The 22,553-nt window shown below is 42.2% G+C and overlaps 8 protein-coding genes across 11 annotated transcripts; 3 read left to right on the forward strand and 5 right to left on the reverse strand.

The window, feature by feature from the left end:
- Positions 1-459: 459 nt before the first annotated feature.
- Positions 460-1,610, reverse strand: LOC108108675 (histone chaperone asf1). Its single transcript, XM_017216779.2, has one exon. It carries the CDS (start codon positions 1,293-1,295, stop codon positions 648-650), a length of 648 nt encoding a protein of 215 aa, XP_017072268.1. The 5' UTR covers positions 1,296-1,610; the 3' UTR covers positions 460-647.
- Positions 1,611-2,011: 401 nt separating this feature from the next.
- Positions 2,012-7,058, forward strand: LOC108108766 (trafficking protein particle complex subunit 8). The gene is made up of 8 exons (XM_017216933.2): positions 2,012-2,249; positions 2,654-2,815; positions 2,876-3,800; positions 3,853-4,101; positions 4,159-4,621; positions 4,691-5,603; positions 5,667-6,092; positions 6,230-7,058. The coding sequence occupies exons 1-8, from the start codon at positions 2,084-2,086 to the stop codon at positions 6,877-6,879; spliced, it is 3,954 nt and encodes a 1,317-aa protein (XP_017072422.1). The 5' UTR covers positions 2,012-2,083; the 3' UTR covers positions 6,880-7,058.
- A 129-nt stretch (positions 7,059-7,187) lies between these two features.
- Positions 7,188-8,217, reverse strand: LOC108108767 (uncharacterized protein C1450.15). The gene has a single exon (XM_017216934.1). The coding sequence runs from the start codon at positions 8,133-8,135 to the stop codon at positions 7,425-7,427; it is 711 nt and encodes a 236-aa protein (XP_017072423.1). The 5' UTR covers positions 8,136-8,217; the 3' UTR covers positions 7,188-7,424.
- A 348-nt stretch (positions 8,218-8,565) lies between these two features.
- LOC108108761 (lon protease homolog, mitochondrial) lies at positions 8,566-12,722 on the forward strand. Of its 2 annotated transcripts, none has more exons than XM_017216926.1 (9): positions 8,566-9,030; positions 9,449-9,704; positions 9,768-10,224; positions 10,280-10,409; positions 10,468-10,772; positions 10,830-11,252; positions 11,309-12,037; positions 12,101-12,290; positions 12,353-12,722. In XM_017216926.1, exons 1-9 carry the CDS (start codon positions 8,683-8,685, stop codon positions 12,587-12,589), a joined length of 3,075 nt encoding a protein of 1,024 aa, XP_017072415.1. In that variant the 5' UTR covers positions 8,566-8,682; the 3' UTR covers positions 12,590-12,722. The 2 variants fall into 2 exon arrangements, with proteins under 2 accessions (XP_017072415.1, XP_017072416.1); XM_017216927.1 differs by having other exon boundaries at positions 9,822-10,224.
- Positions 12,614-15,146, reverse strand: LOC108108762 (venom protease). Its single transcript, XM_017216929.2, has 5 exons — positions 14,733-15,146; positions 14,272-14,420; positions 14,057-14,193; positions 13,325-13,904; positions 12,614-13,018 (listed from the first exon to the last, which is right to left on the reverse strand). The coding sequence occupies exons 1-5, from the start codon at positions 14,818-14,820 to the stop codon at positions 12,746-12,748; spliced, it is 1,227 nt and encodes a 408-aa protein (XP_017072418.1). The 5' UTR covers positions 14,821-15,146; the 3' UTR covers positions 12,614-12,745.
- Positions 15,147-16,054: 908 nt separating this feature from the next.
- Positions 16,055-16,881, forward strand: LOC108108784 (general odorant-binding protein lush). The gene is made up of 3 exons (XM_017216957.2): positions 16,055-16,306; positions 16,406-16,556; positions 16,608-16,881. The coding sequence occupies exons 1-3, from the start codon at positions 16,085-16,087 to the stop codon at positions 16,694-16,696; spliced, it is 462 nt and encodes a 153-aa protein (XP_017072446.1). The 5' UTR covers positions 16,055-16,084; the 3' UTR covers positions 16,697-16,881.
- On the reverse strand, positions 16,810-19,977 carry LOC108108783. 2 transcript variants are annotated; one of them, XM_017216956.2, is made up of 3 exons: positions 19,438-19,977; positions 19,356-19,374; positions 16,810-18,363 (listed from the first exon to the last, which is right to left on the reverse strand). In XM_017216956.2, exons 1-3 carry the CDS (start codon positions 19,639-19,641, stop codon positions 18,065-18,067), a joined length of 522 nt encoding a protein of 173 aa, XP_017072445.1. In that variant the 5' UTR covers positions 19,642-19,977; the 3' UTR covers positions 16,810-18,064. The 2 variants fall into 2 exon arrangements, with proteins under 2 accessions (XP_017072445.1, XP_017072444.1); XM_017216955.2 differs by having other exon boundaries at positions 16,810-18,378.
- Positions 19,978-20,055: 78 nt separating this feature from the next.
- Positions 20,056-22,437, reverse strand: LOC108108782 (transcription initiation factor TFIID subunit 6). 2 transcript variants are annotated; one of them, XM_017216953.1, is made up of 5 exons: positions 21,494-22,437; positions 21,268-21,437; positions 20,757-21,212; positions 20,328-20,565; positions 20,056-20,265 (listed from the first exon to the last, which is right to left on the reverse strand). In XM_017216953.1, the coding sequence occupies exons 1-5, from the start codon at positions 22,376-22,378 to the stop codon at positions 20,179-20,181; spliced, it is 1,836 nt and encodes a 611-aa protein (XP_017072442.1). In that variant the 5' UTR covers positions 22,379-22,437; the 3' UTR covers positions 20,056-20,178. The 2 variants fall into 2 exon arrangements, with proteins under 2 accessions (XP_017072442.1, XP_017072443.1); XM_017216954.1 differs by having other exon boundaries at positions 20,056-20,565.
- Between the last annotated feature and the right edge of the window lie 116 nt (positions 22,438-22,553).

The following is a 22,553-nucleotide window of genomic DNA, read 5'->3' on the forward strand; positions in this document are numbered from 1 at the left end:
TCGGCACCGGTTTTAATTATTTGACGAAATAAGTTAAATGTTTTTATTCGGTTTATATAATACTTTTACCATTCAACCAAAATGTCGAATAGTCCGAGGTGTTACATAATTTCCCTCTAACAACATTGAGTTGAATTCAAACCGCCTACATATTTATAGAAATTCTAAGAAACTTTGGATAGAATTCATATCTACATATGTATGTAATGCTAAGTTGTACATACATACATATCTTCTCTAGCCTTTCATTTGCTGCCAAAAATGTTCGAATCTTCAGACATCGATATTTTAAATGAAATTCAACTTTTGGTTTGGGAAATTTTAGGTACAGGTTAACAATGTTTCTGACCACAATAAACTGTACTTTTGGAAAGCGTCAATAAAGGCAATCATCTTATTAAGATTTATTAAAGGTAAATAACTATTCAAAGATAACAAAGAAAACTCACAGTTTAAAAATTAATTTAATGTATACATATATATTTATTTGTTTCCTTTTATAATTAGTTACTTAAATAAGGGGACGAGGAGTACTACGTGTGTCTGAATCGGGGATTCTGCCAAGTCGTCGACCATAGCAGCGTGTGTTTGTGTGAGTGAGAGGCTGTGTGTATAGGTGTGGTCATAGTTTGGACTGCCGGCAGCTCTCAACATTCCATGGCCAATGAGTTTGAGTTCTCGTTCAGGGCTTTGATCCCATTTTCGATGGGCATGGCCAGACTGTTGTCGTCTTCCGGATGGGCAACGACAACAGATGCCACCTCCGATGTGGACGGTCCATCTGTTACCATTTCGTCATCATGGCTGTTCCCGTTCCCGTTGATGTGGCCGTAGTCCCAGTTGATCTTGAAGCGGGTGACACGCGGCTTGCTGGCCAGGATGTTGCGCGTCAGTTTGTCAAATAATGGCTTCGGGGGCGGATTCTCGCGCATCTCCGGATCTGCATAGTCGTTGTTTACGTAGTAGCCCACGCGGACAAACTCTTGGCCACGATAGGAGCAGGTGAGCAAGACAATGGTGACGCCCACTGCATCAGGTTCCGGTATTTTGCTGACATCTGGAGGATCCGCCTGGAAAACAAAGATGTGTCGTCCCTCTGGCACCGGACCCACATAAATTGTGTCAAGCACCTGGTCATGCTCCTCAGACTCCGCAGAGCCTACGTAGATCATCTTCCACTCCAGGTCCTCCTTCAGCTCCTCGATACACTCGAACGTCAGCTCAAACTGGAAGGGATTGAAGAAGCTGCTCGGATTGTCCAGCACCACCACATTGGTGATGTGCACCTTGGCCATGACTGTACTTCGCGGATTGGAAAATATACAAGATCGAGTTTTTCCTGACGCCTACGACGGCGCGCTTTTTTCCGCTGGTTCTACTTCTGTTGCGAGCAGGACTTACGTGCTTTGATGAAATACACCTGCTAAACACTCTACTAACAGTTGTAGTTCGTTGTACAATATTAAATGATTAGGTTTGTAATAATTTGACTAAGATTCGTCTACTTTCAAGGCTTTATTCTTCTTTTATTTATCGGAATTTCTTCGCTTTCTTTGCTCGCAAAATCTGTGATGACAGCTGACGGCTTTCCCGCGCTTCAGTGTGACCGTCTTAGTGGTGAAAATTTCACAACGAAAAGTGACGGAATGTCAAAATGCAGCGGTAGTCGATGGCGATAGTTTATTGATGGTAAACTTTAAAATAATTTTAATAAATTTGATCTGTGCTTATATTGATATATATAATTTAATAAATTTAAAATATATACTTTGTGGAACTTTCTGAATGTTCTAAATGGAACCAAGACCCATATTCAAACTAAAACTATAATAAAAATATTCCATAAGTGGTTTTAAAAATTATTTTTGATTTCTTCAACATATATTTTTAATTTCTTGAGACTGAAATAATATTGAAATTCATTTTCCCAGTTACATTTTTCAAACGGGTATAACATTCGATTTTTTGCACAGCCAATAGCTTGCCGCATAGATAGTATCGATACATTTTCGATCTTAGTACCAGCTTTAGTTGCTCCCCCAATTCGTGGTGTTCTGGGTTTTCTTTGTAAATAGTTGAAGTAATGCTGCACCTGACGGGCCAGAACTACAATGCGCGCGACATAATCCGGAACATCTTCTCGCCGCTGATCGGCGTGCTGTCCAGTCCTCAGGCTGACGAGATCTGCCACCGAAACAATTTATCCTTCGTGGAGCTTCTGCAACCGTTCGCAAAGTTGCCAAACGATGGTGAGTGAATTGGGATGTGGAATGGGGTATGTACGAGTGCGGTAAACAATTCACAGATGGGGTCAAAACAATAGGACACATGTGATAGAATTCCATTACCCATTTGTCTCGGTTATCCAATATTTGGCTTTGAATATTTTTGTTAATGTATTTTTTTCTACATCCGAGAGTGTTATCTTCTGCTGTTGCAGAACAACACACACATTTGCGCGGTGGCTGATACTCTGTTTGCCCAGTATTGGCCAACAAATCCAATAAAAGCCACAAAATAACATTTTTGTGGAATTAGACATGTTTTGCTGATTTTCAGTTTGTTTTGGTAACTCATCTTAATTATTTATGTAATTCTTTATTAAAATTAATTTAAGATGTAAAAGCTGAACGAATTTTTTATTATATTTCAGCACATTTTCGCGACGTTTCTGGGACGAGTGTATCCGTTCGTGGACTCCGCCTTAATTTCTGTGATGTGGACTGGCGACCGCCCCAAACAGTTTTGGCCAGAAAAATGCTTAATGAGTCTGTGACAAATGCCAACAATGAGAAAACCAGACTGGCCACCATTGGTAAGGTGTCTATTAACAGGGAAATACATTTCGCTAACCCATCTTACCACCCTCTTTCAGCTGACATAGACCTCGAGCTGCCCACATCAGAACCGTGGTTCGAACAATGGCGTGAGACCTTTTTGACTGTACAATTCCCGGCGGATCACGAGTTCACCCGCCATCTACTGAGCTGCTTGCTGGTCCTGTCCAGCGCGGATACCCAGATCGTGGAAACAGCCCATAAACTGGGACAACGTGTGCAACAGATGCAGAGTATCACGCCACAGAAGTTGCCCAAGTGGTTCCATCCCACTGAGGTACTTAATAGCTACGTGGTGCTACACGAGGCTAGCCAGGGGGATTTGTCAAAGGCGCAACAGGGATTCGAACTGCTCAAGTCCACTTTCGGAGATAGCAAGTGTTTTCTGGTTTCCATCAACTCTCTGGATGGTCAAAGTGCAGCAGAGGTTCCAGATCACTGGACAACATTTATCAAAAGGCAACCGAAAAGCGATGCAAATCTGCCCTCGACGGATCTAAGTGCACCAAAGTCGCCACAAGAAGCGGTTTCTGTCATCAGTATGCCTGCGATGCAGATGTCACAGCTTCTGGAAGGTGTCAATGTTCAGGATTCCGATCTGGCCATGATGCACCCTCTGAGTCCCATGCAGGAGAGTGCGACGGAGGCGATTAACTCGAAATTCAGCATTAGTAGCGAAAGTATTGCTTCTCAAACTATAAATCCGAATGTGTGGGCGAATGAATTGGAGGCCGATGCTCCACATGGCGGATGCTTGACAAATAGGGACATTGACAATCTGCGACACTTTGTTCAGGACTATGCTGTACGTGCGCTAATACCCTATATTGAGCATCTGGTGGCCATACTTGCCGAGGGAGTGACCAACAAAAAGGGTGTCAGCAAATCTCTGTTAAGCGCCACTAAAAGGTGGTTTGTTACCAGCAAGCCGGGAGCAGGAGCAAACAATCAAAATGCAGTCATGTAAGAATGTCGTTTGCTGTGGTTGACTAATATCATCACTTTACTTTCATAGCTATACCAACGAATCTGCAGAGCTGCAAACTCGAAAGTTGGGCGATCTCTATTTTATGTTTGGCCATTATAATTTGGCATTTCAAGCCTACCATCAGGCAAAACGAGATTTTAATGCAGACTCAGCCTGGCAATACTACGCGGGGGCATTGGAAATGGCTGCCCTTTCTGCCTTTATGTTGGGTACTGCCCAAAGGAAGACCTATGATTATATGGAAGACGCGATTGTTTGTTATCTCACAGTGTGCAAGTATGTTATTTATAATATTTCTTTGAGAGCAAATTCCGATAGTTTTTTTTATTATAGATTGCAGCAATTTGCCACTAGAGCAACGCTCTTGAGCATGGAGTGTCTGAAAACAGCACGATTATATAGCGAAGTGGCTAAGCAATTGATTCGCATGACCAATGAGGAGTCTGATCTTCGTTCAGCTCTTTTGCTGGAACAGGCAGCCTATTGTTTCTTGGTGACTCAACCTCCAATGCACCGGAAATATGCCTTTCATATTGTGTTGGCCGGAAATCGTTATTCTCGAGCTGGTCAAAGAAAGCATGCATACCGTTGCTATCGTCAAGCGTACCAGGTCTTCCAGAAGCGCGAGTGGAGCTTGGCCGAAGACCACATTCAGTATACAGTGGCTAAACAGGCTTACATGCTAAAGCAACTTGAGGAGGCCAGTCGGTCATTCGCCCATTTACTGAGACCTGGAAGTCTTCAAAGTGCGCAGCAACAGACCAGTTTTCTGAAAGAGTACATTCAGACGCAGAATGTAAGCTGATTTTAAAATACAATTTTTTATTTAATTTATTTATTTAATTACCTAATTTTATTATTTCAGGAACTCCTGAAGCGAAGTCCTGAACTTGGATTACTACCACATGCCTTACCTCAAGTAGTGCAATCTTCCGTTCGTGTTCTAACTTTAGTGCAATCACCATCGGCCGTAGCGCCCCAGGTGCCGGCCACCAACATAAACATTAATTCCAATCTCACAGCAGATGAGTCAATTTGGAACAAGATTGAAGAGATGTTAGTGATAACGGCTGCCAATAATAAGCCATTCGTGTTTAAACCCTCAAGATATCTGTTCACCAAGCAGCAGCCTGCAATGGAAACTCCAGTTGCAGTGCAGGGGGAACCCATCGAGCTGGCTGTTACCCTCTCCAATAGCGTTCGTTGTGGGATAGCTCTCTCCGAAATCGATTTACTATGGAAACTGACTCTGGATAATCAAGAGGTGCTGTCAAATGCTTGTATTTATGAGGAATCATCTGATAGTGCTAGCAAAATAGCTGTAAGAGCAGCAGTTAAAACAAGTTGCGTGGCAACTATCAATCTGGCCGAACAGGCTGAGGAAACTTTGCAATTTAAACTGACTCCCAAGTTGACCGGACGTCTGACTGTTCTGGGAGTTGTTTGTCGGGTAGCTGCCGGTGTGGATCCTTCAGCTAGCCTTCTAGGTACCTTACAGTTCGAGGCGCAAAAGATCAGACCTAACAATTCCAAGCAATCCTCGCAGACTGTTTTGGACAATAGATTAACTATTAAATTGTTTCCACAAATGCCCGCCATGAATGTAAGTTTTACTCCTGTTCCCAGTCGACTTTTAGCTGGTGAAATTATACCAGTTTATGTGACTCTTCGAAATCTGGGAATTTCTCCGATTGAGGAAATTTACTTGGGATGCGATAATCCGCGATGCTTGTCCCTCCTTGATCAACACAGTCAAATGCCACTGACTATGATGAGTTGTAAGTATTAATATTTAACTAGAACTCATGCATATTGATTTATTTATCGCATTATTATCGTAGCCCTCCGTAATCTATCCAATGACAAACTCGTAAAGGATAAGGAAATCCGTGGACAGCGAGTTTACCGCCTACTTAACCACCCCGGGCAGGCTGCCTTAGATGCCCAGCAGGTTCAAACAATTTCCATGTGGGTGCAGGCTCCACACCAAGCAGGCCCGTTTACATTACGCCTGCTATTCTACTACTCCTTGCCATCCGCATCGAATTCACCCATAAAATATCGCTTGGTTCGCCATATTTGGCAGCTACAGGTAGAAAGTTGCCTGCAGGCAGACTCTACTTGTGTGGTTAGTAACGCGGTGACCAATGAACTTGGTCTAGATGTGAACGTTAGGAACCAACATGCGGTTGAAGATACGGAGGTATATGTCAACTCGATTTCCTTGTACTCCAAGGAATTTAATTTGAATCCGGATAAGTTATACAGTAAGTTAAAACATATTTATTTTTCTTAGCAGTCTTACACAATTTTAAAAGATTTATTTACATTGGTACTTCATTTTGTTCTTTCTCTAAAATCCCTACGGTAAACTGGCATGTAATTTAGTTCTATTTTTTTATAGTAATGAACAATATGGGAGTCAGCAAGGGACAGGCGGGACCTCAGTGCCTCAAGTCTTCCATATGCTGCAATTTTCAGTGTCGCCTGCAGGAGAAGGAGAAAAAAGAAGAATTCCAAGACATTCCATCGATCAAAACCTTGCTACAATCGCGACTATCTCATTTAAAGATCCTGCCTGCCCACCACGCCCAGCAAGTGGAGCAGCACATGCCCACGATACAAGAACGGCACAGCTTCCTTACTAACGAGGAGACGGTGTATTTCAATACCAATATCTCTACGGAGGAGTTTAACGCAAGCATCGCTGACTATATTCCACATGCTACTCTGGCTCTAAGTTGGAGTGCCCTGGTGGCCAGGGAGGAGGGACAACGCCTGGCCTGTGGCTTGCACTTTATTAAGCTATATAAACTTTTTGAAACTGGGCATTGTCCGGCGGCGCCAATAGGGACTTTTGTACGGAGACGGCAATCTGCTGACGACTCTAATCGACGAGAATTCACACTTCCTGACAGTGCGGTTAAAAATGAAGAGGCATGGCAGCCCTTGGCTGATGCTGATGAAGAGGACTACTGGGAGCCCAACGACAACTATGTAGGCCAACGATGTCTTTTGGAAGATGAGAGCTTTGTGATGGCAGTCAAAGCTTAAAGCTTGTATTCTGTTTTAAAATATTTTCATTAAGTTGAAGATTCTAAAATGAATCAAATTGATTGGTCCTTGATCAGATACCATCCTGAACAAAATCGAGAACTCGCAAACTAAAGGCACGTTATTTTCTCACTGATCCATGTATTCTTAAACCCCTAAATAAATCATTTAATCTGCAATCCTTAAGGTTCGGTTTTAAAAATAAAAGGGCATACATACACATTTCATCGTTGCGAAATCTTATATTTACCCACTTAGCATATAATAGACTGGACTAAGTTCTTTAAAGTGCTTCTTAACGCTCGTGATTAAATTTATAATTTGTTAGTTTATTAATTGATTGATTTAGAAAAAGAATTCTTTAGTATTACACTCTACTAAAATGCTTAAACATGTAACATTAAAGTGTTAATTGCTTTTTGGTAGTTCCTAAGCTGCTGACTAGACGAGATGATGACGTGGTTCTTAATAAATGAGTTTGTGGAATTCAGTGGCAGCGCAACGTAATAATCTTGGTGGCAGGATTAATAGCTTTTTTGGTAGGCTTAAGTGCGTTTCTTGGTCATGTAAACACGTGCCGTGGCATAGAGGACGTGCGTACATGCATATATATTGCCCAGAGCGCTGCCCAAGAGGGCGCCAATGATATTTGGAATGGGATAAGCCTGCCAGTCGCGTCCCCAGTCCAGAGGAGCCACCACACTTCCGGCCCAAGCGCCCAGGATTCCGCCCAGTGCATTGTACTTAAACAGATTTAGCGCAGTGTCCTCGCACTTCGTCACAAATTCTGGCCTCTCGCAGAAGCATACTTGAAGGGCTCCGCCGCCCCCCAAGAGGAAAACAGTCGGTGACACCGTCAATAGGGTCATCAGTAAAGCCAGGACGAAGGTCTCCTCGTAGTTGCCCAGAACCGGGGCTCCCAAAATGATGCATATAAACGCGTAGAGCAGAGTGCAAAGAAACTGAACGGTGAATCCCCCGAGGATCTCCCTGGCAGTAAAGTACGAGGCCTTTTTCTGGCGCTGTTTGACAGTCAGGGAACAATGCTCAACCCTTTCGTAGAATCGGGCCAATATAACTTTTAGCAGCTCACCGATAAAGACGATTGGCACCACTAAGGAGTCCCAGAAGCTGCCAAGATGTGCCCAATTCCGGCGATACTGCATATACGCCATGCAGATCAGGATGGTAGCCAGACTGAGGGACACATGGAAGAGCTGGTGCTTGGTCTTCTGTTGGTCAAATCGGGAAACCATGATTAAATGCAATAAAATATAGTTTTCTAAAACCTCCGATGCTTCTTCCTGCCCTCCGTTTATTTTTCGCCGGTTATCAACACTAATTTAAAGTGGGCTTACAAATACTAGACTTTGGTAATTTTTAAATAGAACCTTACCGCGTTAGAAAGTTAACTATTAACAGCTATAATCAAATGAATGTGTTTAAGAGAATTGGATTAGAATAGAAAAATTTAATTTCAAAGCTAACTTTGGTTAATTAAACAACATTTTCAAATGGAAAGGTTTTGAAGGAAATAAATCACTTCAGTTTGTTTTTTACATTTAGCAAATAATTTTGATTAGTTTTTAGTAATATTCAAACATAATTTTTTTATAGGGCTTGAAAGTTAATGAATGTTCCACTGTGCAGCATTAACTGCATTCGTTTTGCAACACTGACAGCCGCTGTCATTTCATTTCGCCAGCCGTCACATAATCACTCCTCACACACTAGGACTGCAAATTGTTTTTATACCATTTCTAGATATTTCTAAGTAAATTGCGATTGGGAATTGTCATCAAGATGCTAGCCCGCGCTATCCGAGTGCGTCCTCTGATGAGAGGCATCGCCTCGACATCGTTGTGGACCCGAAATCGATCCGCCCAGAGTTCTCTGATGCAATATTGCCGGGATCGGTCAACGCGTCTCCAGCGAGGTAACGGAGCCAATTTAATGTTACAGCGCTTTTACAGCCGTAAGCGAGACGACTCCGACGAGGATCTGATGTCGGAAGGTCAAGGTCCCGAGCTGATGTCCGATAGGGATTCCCAGCTGCCGGCCACTGTAGCGGTGCCGGATGTGTGGCCACATGTCCCGTTGCTGGCCATGCGAAAGAATCCTCTCTTTCCGCGTTTCATGAAGATTGTGGAGGTAATGTTATTTAAGTAATTATTTCTTATTCAATCGTACATTATTAATTAGGTAATTTTTATTGTAAAATGTTGTGTTTAGGTACAACCTTTTGGAAATAGTGCGACAGAGTATCAATAAATTTCATCAGTTACTTAGAGTTAATGAATGAGCATAACGAAAGTTTTTGTTATCAGTATCTGAGCCAATATTAGATAAAGTATATAGTGTATACGCCGAAAATGTTAAGAAACACATTAAGTCTTGTTGATGTTAAATATCGTGCACTTTAAATCTATAACTATTTAAATTTTAATTCTCCTTAATAGTCAATTAAGTTGGTTTCCCACTTTAATAAATAGTTTTAGAACTTAAAATCGATATACTTATAATAAAATTCCAGTAAACTGGTTTGTTAATGAAAGTTAAATATTTCTAGGTTTCCAATCCCGTCATCATGGATCTGCTTCGCCGTAAGGTCAAACTAAATCAACCATATGTGGGCGTCTTTCTTAAGAAATCAGATGGCGAAGAGGAGCTGATCCATAATTTGGATGATGTGTACAATCTCGGAACTTTTGCACAAATCCAAGAGCTGCAGGATCTGGGTGACAAGCTTCGTATGGTTGTGGTGGCTCATCGTCGTATTCGGATCACTGGCCAGGTAGTCGAGGATGTTCCACCTCCAAAGCCCGGTAAGCATATAGACTATACACACACTAAGCGCCCAAATATGTGATATGTGTTTCTGCTCTTAGTGAAAATGACAACTTTGCACTATCCACTATTTAATGTCAAATTACAAATCCCAGCTGAAGATCAAACGACTGATCAGGCGGAGGAGGCGCCCATAAAGTCCAGATACGACCCAGCCCGTAAGCCTCGCGGCCGTGTACCTAGGGGTCGGGCTGGAAAATTACGCGAATCGGAGGCCGCAGAGGAAATGGTACAAAACCAAACTTTGGAGCCGCCACTGAAGTCAGGCCAAGTTCAGTCTGCTAGTTCACCAAGCCCCCCAACTGAAGGAAAGAAAGTAGAATCCCCGAGTGCATCAGAAGGGGACGCACAATCCGCGCCCAGCGCTCTTCCTGTTCTTATCGTAGAAGTGGAAAATGTTAAGCAACCAATTTACAAACAAACGGAAGAGGTTAAAGCTTTGACTCAAGAAATAATCAAGACTCTTCGAGATATTATCACTATGAATCCGCTATATAGGTAACCGAGTAATAGTTGAAATTTATTGATTATTTAACTCGTATGCTATCTTCAGGGAGAGTCTTCAGCAAATGCTTCATCAAAACCAACGAGTTGTCGACAATCCGATTTATCTGTGTGATTTAGGTGCTTCACTTTCAGCAGGAGAACCAGCTGAGCTCCAAAAGATCCTAGAGGAAACTGATGTAAATAGAATTATACTAAAAACAAAAGTGTATATAGTAATGGTAATCTTATTAACAGATCCCAGAACGTCTGCAACTAGCCCTAACTCTTCTTAAAAAGGAACTGGAGCTCTCAAGATTGCAACAAAAAATTGGGCGTGAGGTTGAGGAGAAGGTCAAGCAGCAGCATCGCAAGTATATACTCCAAGAGCAATTGAAGGTTATCAAAAAGGAACTGGGAATCGAGAAAGACGATAAGGATGCAATTGGCGAAAAGTATCGCGAAAAACTGAAGGATAAAGTCGTCCCCGAAAGCATAATGACTGTCATTGATGAAGAGTTAACCAAACTGAACTTCCTCGAAAGTCATAGCTCTGAGTTTAAGTAATAATTGATATTACACATGTTATATAGAAAACTAATATCTCCATACATTTTCAGCGTAACCCGTAATTACCTTGACTGGCTCACCTCTCTGCCTTGGGGCGTTATTAGCACCGAAAACCTCTGTCTGGAGAAGGCCACCGAAATACTGAATAACGATCATTACGGCATGGAGGATATTAAAAAGCGTATCCTAGAGTTTATTGCTGTCAGTTCCCTGAAAGGTACTACCCAGGGAAAGATCTTGTGCTTCCATGGGCCACCTGGTGTAGGCAAGACTAGCATAGCAAAGTCCATTGCTCGTGCTTTGAACCGAGAATACTTTCGGTTCAGTGTTGGTGGAATGACAGACGTAGCCGAAATCAAAGGACATCGGCGCACCTATGTGGGAGCAATGCCGGGCAAGTTGATTCAGTGCCTGAAGAAGACCAAGATTGAAAATCCACTGGTGCTGATCGACGAAGTGGACAAGATCGGCAAGTATGTGGAAGGTTTCATATTAAAATATAACATAGTTAAATTAATGCCTTTTTTAGAGGATACCAGGGAGATCCCAGCTCAGCCTTGTTGGAACTTCTAGATCCAGAGCAAAACGCGAATTTCCTAGATCACTATCTCGATGTTCCAGTGGATCTCTCACGAGTGCTATTTATTTGCACGGCCAATGTGATCGACACTATCCCCGAGCCCTTGAGAGATCGCATGGAGTTGATTGAGATGTCTGGTTATGTGGCTGAGGAAAAGATCGCCATCGCTCGTCAGTACCTAATGCCACAGGCCATGAAGGACTGTGGATTAACGGATAAGCAAATCAACATTACCGAGGATGCCTTAAATATGCTAATACGAAGTTATTGCCGGGAATCTGGTGTGCGAAATCTACAAAAGCATATTGAGAAAGTTATCCGCAAGGTGGCTTTCCGACTGGTCAAGAAGGAGGGTGAGCACTTCCCGGTAAATGCTGATAACCTGACCACATTTCTGGGCAAGCAGATCTTCAGCTCAGATCGCATGTACGCCACCACACCGGTGGGCGTGGTAATGGGTCTAGCATGGACGGCCATGGGCGGCTCATCGCTGTATATCGAGACTTCCAGGCGGCACATACGCCAAGAGAAAAAAACAGATTCGACGGCTGGAGGTGGAACTCTACACATCACTGGAAATTTGGGAGATGTCATGAAAGAGTCGGCGCAGATAGCCTTGACAGTGGCGCGCAACTTTATATACGCGCTGGATCCTAAGAATTTGTTCCTAGAGCAAGAGTAAGTTTTAACTTTTAATCTTCAAAGGCAGGGTTTTTAGTATGATATTTTATTGCTTTACAGACACATTCATCTCCATGTTCCTGAAGGTGCCACGCCAAAAGATGGCCCCAGTGCAGGAGTTACCATCATCACAGCCCTGGTTTCTTTGGCTACCGGAAAGCCAGTGCGTCAAGATGTGGCTATGACGGGTGAAGTGTCCTTAAAGGGAAAGGTCCTGACCGTTGGTGGCATTAAGGAGAAAACTATTGCTGTAAGTTAAATAAGAAGTCAAATAAGTCGTTTTCGTTAAAACTTTAAATTTTTCCCCTCCAGGCCCGTCGCAGTGGTGTTAATTGTCTGATCCTTCCTGTGGATAACAAAAAGGACTTCGAAGAATTGCCCACTTACATTACCGAAGGCTTGGAAGTACACTTTGCCACCACCTACGAGGATGTCTACAAAATAGCCTTTGCTGATGCCACCGAAACGACGACGAAAAACGTGGTAGAGCAGGAGCCCCTGCAAAAGGTTTCTAGCGCGGCCACAGCAAAAACGGCGTCAAGGCCTTAATCGTAGCTTTAGCTTGGGGGTGAATCGGGTGTTCGTAGTTTTTATTAATATCGATCGTTACCAGGTTAATTAGAGTATTTAGACCAAAGCATTTGTTAAACTAAATGCCAAGTAAATTGAATGTACTGACGAACTGAAAACAGTCTTGTGTATACTCTAAATATCTGCATTGGCCAGAATCCAGTCCAGATACCGATCCACACGAGTATAGATACCCGGGCGACCACGCTGTCCACAACCGACGCCCCAAGACACGATGCCGATAGTGACCCAGCGTTGGTTGGGTAGTTGTACCAGAAGTGGACCCCCACTGTCGCCTTGACAGGAGTCCTGACCTCCTTCTTGGAATCCGGCACACATGGCGGTATCCGGAATGTGCTGTACAAATGAGGCCCGGCAGTCAGACTGTTTCCATACCGGCAGGTTGACCTAAAGTCGTAAGAATTCATTATTAAATGTTGTATTTCTATTTTTAAGGAATTTTGCACTATGAACTCAGAATTGTTTTCCATTCTACATAATAAATATCTTAAACTCTTCAATTACTATAAAATGAGGTACTTTAAAATGTTTATAAACTGCTGATTTTAAAGGTACGAGAATTATAAGTTGTTTTGATCGATGCTTTAAAAATAAACTTAAATGAAAGTTCTAAAATCATAAGTCGAAGAATCTAATATGTACAAACAATAATAAATGCTGTATAAATGAGTAATTCATGTAGTTAATTCACACCTCCATTAGAATATTGGAATGAGGTCCTCCAAATTTCTGGGTGCCCCAGCCCGTGACAATAGCATTCCTGTCTGACCAATCCTCGTTCACTGGAGGCATGCAAACTGGCCAGATGTAGGTGTTAAACAGCGTGGCCCTGTCGATCCTGATTATAGCAATATCATTGTCGTAGTTCTGCGGATTGTAATCGATGTGGAGCACCATGTTGGCAATTCGGAAATCCCTCGCCCTCGTCTCATTCAGCATATGAGTATTGTACTCGCCCAGACGCACGAAGATATCCGACTTACTCTTCTTGTGGATACAGTGGGCGGCAGTAAGGACATGGCGATCGGTGATCAGGACTCCACCGCACCATACGAAGGGCAGTCCCTCCTGCAGCAGGGCTGCCATCCAGGGCCATTCGTCCGGCTCGGCTGGCCGTCCGCCAGTAAGCCTCGGGAACTGTCTGGTGGTAATCCCACAGCCTCGCTGCTCCGGCTTATTAACAATGCGCGGCTCATCCGTGTCCGGGTTGGTCACGATCTGCGGACTGAAGCGATTGCTCGTCGATTGGTCAGTGCAGCAAATGCCTATGGCGCTAGAGAGAAAAGATTATTTTGATGTAATGTATTTGCTAAGTTGATTCCATACTGATGTTTTTTAAAAAACTAAATAATATAGATTCAAGAAACTTATTAACTTTAATTTTAGTTTCTCTATATTTAGAGGATATTCCTTGAACTCACATACCTCTTCTCAATGATGCACAGCTGAGAGACAAGCCGCCAGACATCATTCTTAAGTTCTGGCATGCGACAGTATATAATGTGGCGACATCGGCCAGATTCGCCCATAGGAGTGCTGCACGGACCATAATCCTTGTTCTCCTGTGACAATAAATTGTATTATTATTACAATGCATTATTCAAATATAGTATCTATGTAAGCATCAAATAATGACTCACTAGTAATTGCGAAGTCGGAGCCTGCCGCTTGTTAAGGCGATGTCGTGATAGAAAACTAACGACTTTGTGTTCCCCTGTGCGATTTTCGTATGCCTGGTTTTCAGGTTCCCCCCATTGAAACTCTTCATTATCATTGATCTCGAGGAGGTCTAAATGGTAAAAAGAAAGGCTTTTATGAGCTATTTATATACAATTTAAGCAATTTGTACATACTAATTGTTAATAGAAGGTATTGGTTGTAGAGAATCTAAGCTAAATTTACACATATATTTTATTATTTAATACTTAAATTTTTTATATACACTTTAATCATATTGCGAACTCAACAGAACAAACAATTTATAACAAGAAGGCAAGATTGGGTATCAGAGACTTATCTTTACTTACCAAATAGTTCATTTGCAAGTAATTTGATTATATGTATTTGCGCACTAATATTCGTACTGATGATGTTCACTTACCTATATAATCGCCTGTTAATGTCTTAGCATATACATGCTGGAGGTTATATTCCAATAAAACCACGAAAGCCCAAAAAAAAGCCTTCATTTTGATTTATTTTCGCAAATGCAGTGGGATTTTATCGCACGCCGCTTCCGTTGCCAGTTGAATCAAATCTGTTTTGTGCAATTCTCGAACAAACTGCTTCTCCGATATGGAAGCCGAGCTGAGATCGGCTCAACTTACGATTTAACTTGGATACTATTTTTGAACTTTTTCGATGTGTTGACACTTTTGGGATTTCCTGGCTAATTAAGCGGATCTCAGGCAAGTCGCGTAGTTCAAGCTCAGTTCCCAGACAAAAGCTTTCGGCGATGGGAACCGCCACTTATATAGTAAATATAATGAATATCAAGCCACTCCGAGTAATTTCTGCTCTGGGCTTATCTGTAGGGTGGAAAGCGAGGCACTGGGATGCCGGTCCCCTTTAATGCTTATGAGCTTAGACCCAATTTTGTGTATTATCTCAATGTTGCTGGCATATAGCTTGGCAACATGTTTCCAAGGGCAAAATATTGCCAACGATGATCAACTTGGATTCTCCGAGGAAAACGTGATGTGCATCGCAAATGATCCGGTTCGGTGGGTTTTGATTCCATAGAAGTAACATCTCCGAAATACTAAGGAAGATTTTATAAGTACACAGCTTATATTCACTATCTTATTGCCTTTTGACGCTTGCACATCAAAACAATAATAATAAATCAATTACATGCAAAAACCGGAATCTGAAAGAAGTACTGTGATGTAAGATTTATTCGTTTTGCAATAATATCATAATATATAATAGCATCAATAAAAATATTTTATTTAAAATAAAAGAAAAAAATAGATCTATTTAAAATATTAAAAAAAAATACTGAAATCATTGACTTGTAATAAAAACTTTTTTTTGTTTACATAAAGCTGAAAGCTAAAGTTACACCCATCTTAGCAAAAAACTTATTTTATTATTTTTTACATTAGAGTCGTTTTACAGAGTATGTGAAAGCGTTCCCAACTCTATATATATAAGCATTCTTGATTAAGATCACAAAACGAGTGGAGTTATGGTTAAATTTGAAAGGAAGCTCTAAAAATTATTTGTTTTTTAGTGTATGGAAAGATTTTTCATTCCAAAACAAAATATTTTGGTTAGAACCCTTTAAACACATGCAATACGTTTTTACACGTTATATACAAATCAAAATTGGCGTGTGGGTGCGTTGTTTAATTACTGGACCCTGCGATTTAATTACCACCTTTCCGGCCCACTAAGGGCTATAAATGTATCCCACTCTATGGTCAGTCGACGTATTTCGTTACCGCCACCATGAAACATTGGAAACGACGTTCATCCGCCTTGTTGGCCCTCGTCCTGCAAATTTTGGTATTCCTTTTTCCTGATCCTGGAGAAGCCATGACAATGGACCAATTTCTTGCCTCGCTAGACATGATCAGAAATGGCTGTGCACCCAAGTTTAAACTTAATATAGAAGATCTCGATCGGCTTAGAGAAGGAGATTTCAGTTTTCCCCCATCACAGGATCTGATGGTGAGTATCTCTTAGAAAATTGAATTGAATCGCTTAGAAAATTGAGATGATTCGTATTTGTAGTAAGTTTTTGGTAAAATTAATCAATTTCTTTTTAAGTGCTACACAAAGTGCGTGTCCTTAATGGCGGGCACAGTGAATAAAAAAGGAGAATTCAATGCTGCAAAGGCCCTTGCCCAGCTTCCTCATCTGGTCCCAACTGAAATGATGGAGGTGTCCAAGCGATCCGTTGAGGCTTGCAGGGATGCGCGTAAGTATGAAGCAATCATCTAGGTCACTATCTAAGGTTGTTCCTTTACAGACAAAGCTTTTAAGGAGTCGTGTGAAAGGGTCTACCAAACAGCAAAGTGCCTGGCTGAGAATGGCGAAGGGCAGTTTAAGTGGCCTTAGAACAATTTTTACAATGCATTTAAAGAGTCCAAGGTGTACAGCATCATTGTAGTACATCCCATTGCCCAAAAAAAAATGCTTAGCAATATAAAACAGAAATTTACACAATCACCTTTTTGATTTCAAACATTGTTACACTTTATTGCTGATATTGTTAACTAAATACAACAGTTTTATATTATGCACACTTATACATTTTGTAATTTATAAATACTCAATTGGCTTAGCAACACATTCGAACTTAGTGAGATCTTTGCATTCTAAAGGTTAAAAAATAAATGCAAAATCTTATACAAAATGGTTGCCTTGCAAATGTGTGTACAAAGTTATCTCGTTAGCTAGTTATCGCATACGACATCATTAATTTCGGATTCGGTATAGAATAGTGTCTTTATAGAACTCTCAAAAAGGGCTTCACAAAAATATATCCGATTAGAGCGTGCGTGTTGCGGATTTTGTTGATGATATTGATGAGGATGTTTGAGGAAACCTGTGCGGCGTTTAGGAAGTGGTTTGTGTATATAACTAAGAGTCTAATTATGTCCACATGTATACGAGTATAGTAGTTAGTAATAGTACATTGTATATAAAATCAGTACACATTTATGCTTGTATATTGAACCGTTTGTTAGCTTGTTTGGAAATATTTTGTAACTACTGCACACACATCTAAATAGGTAGGTGGTACGGTACACACCTAGGTATACACATATAGGTATATAATTTGATATATCATAGTTATAATTAGGTGGAGATTGGCTGGCCTGTTGTTAAGCTTGGCATGGATTCCACTAGGGATTGTGTAATGCCGTTGATTGCGTTGTGCGTGGGATAGCCTCGGGTGTCGGCTGAGAGTATGAGAGTGAGATATCCTATATGATTTTGGTTCATTTCTCCTTCCCTAACTAATCTAGAAGTTGTTTGTGCTTCGAGTTCTTTTGTTTACATTTCCATCAGGGATCACATTTAGGTTTATAAAATCATAAAGTAGAGAGCTTAGACTGTCCTATTAGTCCTGTTTTCATTTGTCGGAGAATTCCTATGGTCACATATTCTGACAAGAAATTACCTAATAAATTTCAATAATATTAATCACCTTCAAAACTTTTCAAAATCGAAATCCGATTTCAAATGAGAAACAGGACTTCTTATCTTATATGACAATTTTTGGTCTTCTTGGGAAGACTTGGAATAATTATAATGTGCTTTAGACATTTGAGCAAAGAAAATGCTTCTGGGCAAGGCCCATTAAAGTTTTATGAGACAGAGGGAAACTGCTGAATGTAAGTTCTGTGTTAAGGAAGGGGCTGTTAATAATTTTGATTATGTTTTCCCATTGCAGGATCAACCATCGCTTATATTGCTTGCTTAGTCCATCAGTCGAACGCCGGCTTGAACATCATCGGCCATGCTTACGCCTTTCTTTTTTTTCCCCTCTCCGGCTGGCTTCTTCTTAGTTAGAACCAGGGTTTCCGGCTCGTCCTGCGACTGCTGTCGCTTGCCATTTCCGCTGGCTCCTCCAAGTCCTCCCCCACCGCCGCTATTGCTCCTTAGCTTGAAGCGCGTCGTGGCCGCCGCTGCATTGTTGTTGGCACAATTGCATATGGCATCGAAGATTCGAACGACAAATCCTCGGGCCCGGTTCACCACCTTGCCGTTCTTAAAATCTGGTATGGCGAAACCTGAGAGATTAGTGCATGCGAAGCGCAGAAAGTACCCAAAATAAGAAAACCAAGATCAGTGAGAGCAAATTACAAGTTAAGTGCAACAAAATATGGACATGCAATCGAGCTGGCAACCGGTGATGGAGAATGGGTGAAAATGGCGTGCAAGTGCGATTATTACTTATATTCCATATCTAATTCCCCAGATTTAATCACCACCTGTTAATAAGCACAGGGTCGGTCTATAGAGTCTCTGTGCCAAAGGTTATTCGTGGTTTTTGTTCCCGCTGTAGAATAATCTTTTTCGACCGACCACCTGACTATTGTCCTGGTACTAATGTAATATTTAAATGATTTTAATTATTACCAAGTTTAAAGTTAAAATTATGCGATTTTATGGAAAATATATAGGAAGACTAAATAAGGATTAGGAAACATGCACGTTGTGTGATATGAAAAAATTTCAAAGAACGTAATTGGAACCACGGACCATTAAAAAACCAGTGTTTTGAATGCCGGTTCATGAAAAGAAAACAAATAAACTACAGTTGTTCCTTTCATAAAATTAAGTTTTTAATCGTATTCTTCAATTAAAAACTTTATTAAAAATACTATTTAAAACGGACCGAAACCTACAATGCCTGTGATGTTATATACTCACTATTTCAGTTTTATACCTCAACCACTAAGTTCTTTGATTCATTGAACGCGATAGGCACTTCTTACGACAGGGCTTAGTTCATTGTCGCAAAAGCCCTATGCACTGAAAAACACTTCAGTCTTTCTGGATTCATGGTCCTTAATTTTATCATAAATAACCCTTTATCTATTATGCTCGATATTCGTAGGCCAAGATTACAAGAATTTGTGCACAAGAATCTAAAGAGCCATCAAGCGACTGGCGAAGGGTTGTTAAGGAGGCCGTAAGTAAAAGGCATACACTATCCAAATAAGCTAAAAAGCGAATGTCACTGAACCACACGGCGTATACTTACTCTGTCGTTTTTCCTTGCCCTGCAAAGGTAGATACAGTGTATCAGTTAGGTAGAAAATAAAATTAAATATAAGCAAATCAACCTGTTGCGATTTCTGGGTTTCTATTGCTCGCCTGTTGGCCTCCGTCTCAGCCCGCAGGACCACATCGTCGAGCACTTCCCTCAGAGCGGCCATGTTCTGGGGACTCTGCTTAAATGCCTCGATTCTGGCCTCCAGCGACTCCGTTTCGATTCCATCTCCACTGTCCGGAGACGCGGGCTCGGGATCCGCAAATCTTGCATGCATTTTCACTCTGCTTTTGTGAGAATTCCTTTTTATCCTTTGAAAATTCCGACAGAACTGCTCCGAGCTTTGTCTCTGTCCTACGATGGGTATCTACAAGGAGTGTTGAGCAGAGCTCTTTGTGCGTTTGCCGAGGAATGTTTTGGAAAAATCAATATCAAACCTCTTGGGGACCCATACCCGCACATGCGTGCTGACTGCGTGGGCAAGCTTTCACAAATGGGTGGAAAGGGATTGGTTTTGCACAGAAAAAATTAATTTCTTCTTTTTTTTAGCAAATAAGATTTGAGACACAGATATTGCAGAGTACAATACAGTGATATCGATTAAAATTATAGTGATATTAACATCTTATATCGTCCAAAAAGATAAATTTGTAAAGGCTAAAAGACGGAAACGTTATAATTTACACAAAGCTTATACTAATCAAGATTTAATAATATTTTCTCTCTCTGTGTGGTAACATATTTTTGGGGTAGGTTCCCGCTTTCTTTGTTTTATTGCATACAAATTGATTATGTGGACTACGTGCTAGGCTGGCTACTCCAGATGTGAGAGATCGTCCAGCTCGGGCGGGACGCGAACGATCTCCGACTCAATGATCAGCGAGTTGGCGTCTAGGGTGCTCTGAAAGATTCAACTGTTATACCATCAACTGCTGGCACATCGCTACCGGCACTAACACCCACATTATCGCTGCTCCGCTGTGCAGCTGATAGTAGGCTGCCGCTCGAATTTGAGTTGGAATTAGAGGCATTGGCTCCGTTGGAGGCCGCGGAGAGCACCACACTGTGCGGGGAGCTGCCCCGTCGCACCACTTTTGACTGACCCTGCTGCGGCGAGTTCTGGGTGACTATCACAAACTTCTGCGGCGGCTGGTTGGCTTGGATGGCTCTTATCTGGGGCAGAGCCGATACCCCAGGGCTTCTATAAAGAAAGATTTCAGAAGATTAGTGTGGTCGAAAAAGTAATTGTGACCAAATGCTTTTAAGGTCGTGAAACCCTTGAAAGATTCGTCTCCTTAATAATTCAGAGAAATAGTGAAGAAATTTAAATAAGAAAACTATTTGGCTTAAGGGGGGAAATATAAAAATCGTTCAATGGCAACCATTACCTACCCTTGTCTTTGTGTGCTGGGCATGGAAACACGACCAATGGTGGTTGCTGTTTGTGCTGCACTTGTGATCGGCGCTGTGTTGATCGTGTTTGACGACAGGGTGACAATGCTTGTGGCGGGTGCATTACGTACTTTGACCACCGCTTGACACAGCGATGGTCCCAAAAAGCCAAAGTCGTTCTTGTAGTCCTCCGCCATGTCTGGCGCAGAGCGCATTTGCTTCAGGATCGGCGGACAGCACTTTTGGAGCATGGCTCGAATGTGACCGGCGGCTGTCTTGTCCGTGTTACTAATGGAGGTACCAAGCAGATGGGGTTCAATGCGCTCCGATATGAACTTAAGACGTGGAACAATAAACACTTTTATAACCTCGCCGCCCAACTCTGAGAGTCCCGCAATCGATCCGTACAGCGAGGACAGGTGGGTTTTATCGTTCTGCAGCGCTTTGCTAAAGATGCTGGAGGGAGAGGCAAATAATAAACTGTTATCATCTTAAAACAGGGAAGACTTACCGGGTAACACGGGTTTGCAGGTTGTTGGTCAGGGTGTTGAAGTTTTTGCAGATTTGCGCCATCAGTCTGGAGGCAAAGTCACGCAGCGCCCAGTGGTTATCCAGCTCCGGTCTCATGCAAAGTTGCTTGGACACAATGCAGGTCATTACCGAGGGTATCAGTTCGTGCAGCTATAGGAAGACCAATTCATTATTATGATAAATCCATCAAATATAATGGTCCTTACGTATTTCTCCAGGAACAACGATGGATTGTCGAGCAGCGCACGCACCATGCGCATGAGGTAGATAAGCAGTGCCAGATTGTTCTGCACCACATTGACCTTAACTCCCTCGGCGATAAACGTGCACATACGGGGCAGCATTTCGTGCAGGCCAGGATCGGATCCCAGTGACTGCAGCGCTTCACCGCGTCGCGGCTCATCTGATCCCACGCAGGCCTCGGTGATCTCCTTATAGTACAACTGCTGCTCCACGGACAACTCGTGCGTGGCCAATTGTTTGACGTGGATAGTCTCCACGTTTTTGAGCTTGTGAATCTTGCCAGTGGTGGGTTTGCCAGCTGCATCTTTGTTTAAGCCCTGATCGAGCTTAATAACCGGATTGACGGAGTCCAGAAACTGGGAATCTTTTGAGAGAGGCGGCGGGTTTTCTGGCACAGTGGGTTGAACTCCTTCTACTACAAACCAATGGGACCGCAGGGTGAGGTCCAGCGGAATCTTCACGGAGTTACTAGAGGTTATCTCGCTCAGGTCGATCTCCTTGTCCTCGGTAAAATGTAGCTCTCTTCCTCCCCCGGAAGCGAAGCGGAAAGGTATAAAGTCCTTGGAAACGAAGCCATACTGCGGCTCCACATTCCGCACTTTAAGGGCCATATCAATGTCTCGAACAGAGAGCTTCTGTCGTTTTGCATGGTGCATGAATTTGGCCGCATCCTGGACTATCCTCTTCAATTTTATAGACACATCTTCCGCCAGCTCCTTGGCGGCGTCATCCGACAGAGACCCCACGCCGATGCTCTCCGCGATCACCTTCATAGACTCCGCCGAGATACTGGACCCGTACAGCATGCTGCTGGATGCACTATTCGATTTCGACGCTTTTCCACTCATTTTCAGAGTTTTTACAAATAAACAAATAGTTTTGCCGACCTGCTCGGCCAGTGTGTACACACCGCAAATGCGAAACAAGGGGAACAGTGATGCGAAATCCAGAATGAAGTTTAGCTTTTTTTTTAAATTCTTTTCAATTCTTGCTTATCCAAATTGTTTAAAATGTAATTTAATG

Source organism: Drosophila eugracilis, unplaced genomic scaffold (genome assembly GCF_018153835.1).
Source record: "Drosophila eugracilis isolate 14026-0451.02 unplaced genomic scaffold, ASM1815383v1 contig_2154, whole genome shotgun sequence".
Taxonomy (NCBI): Eukaryota; Metazoa; Arthropoda; class Insecta; order Diptera; family Drosophilidae; genus Drosophila; species Drosophila eugracilis.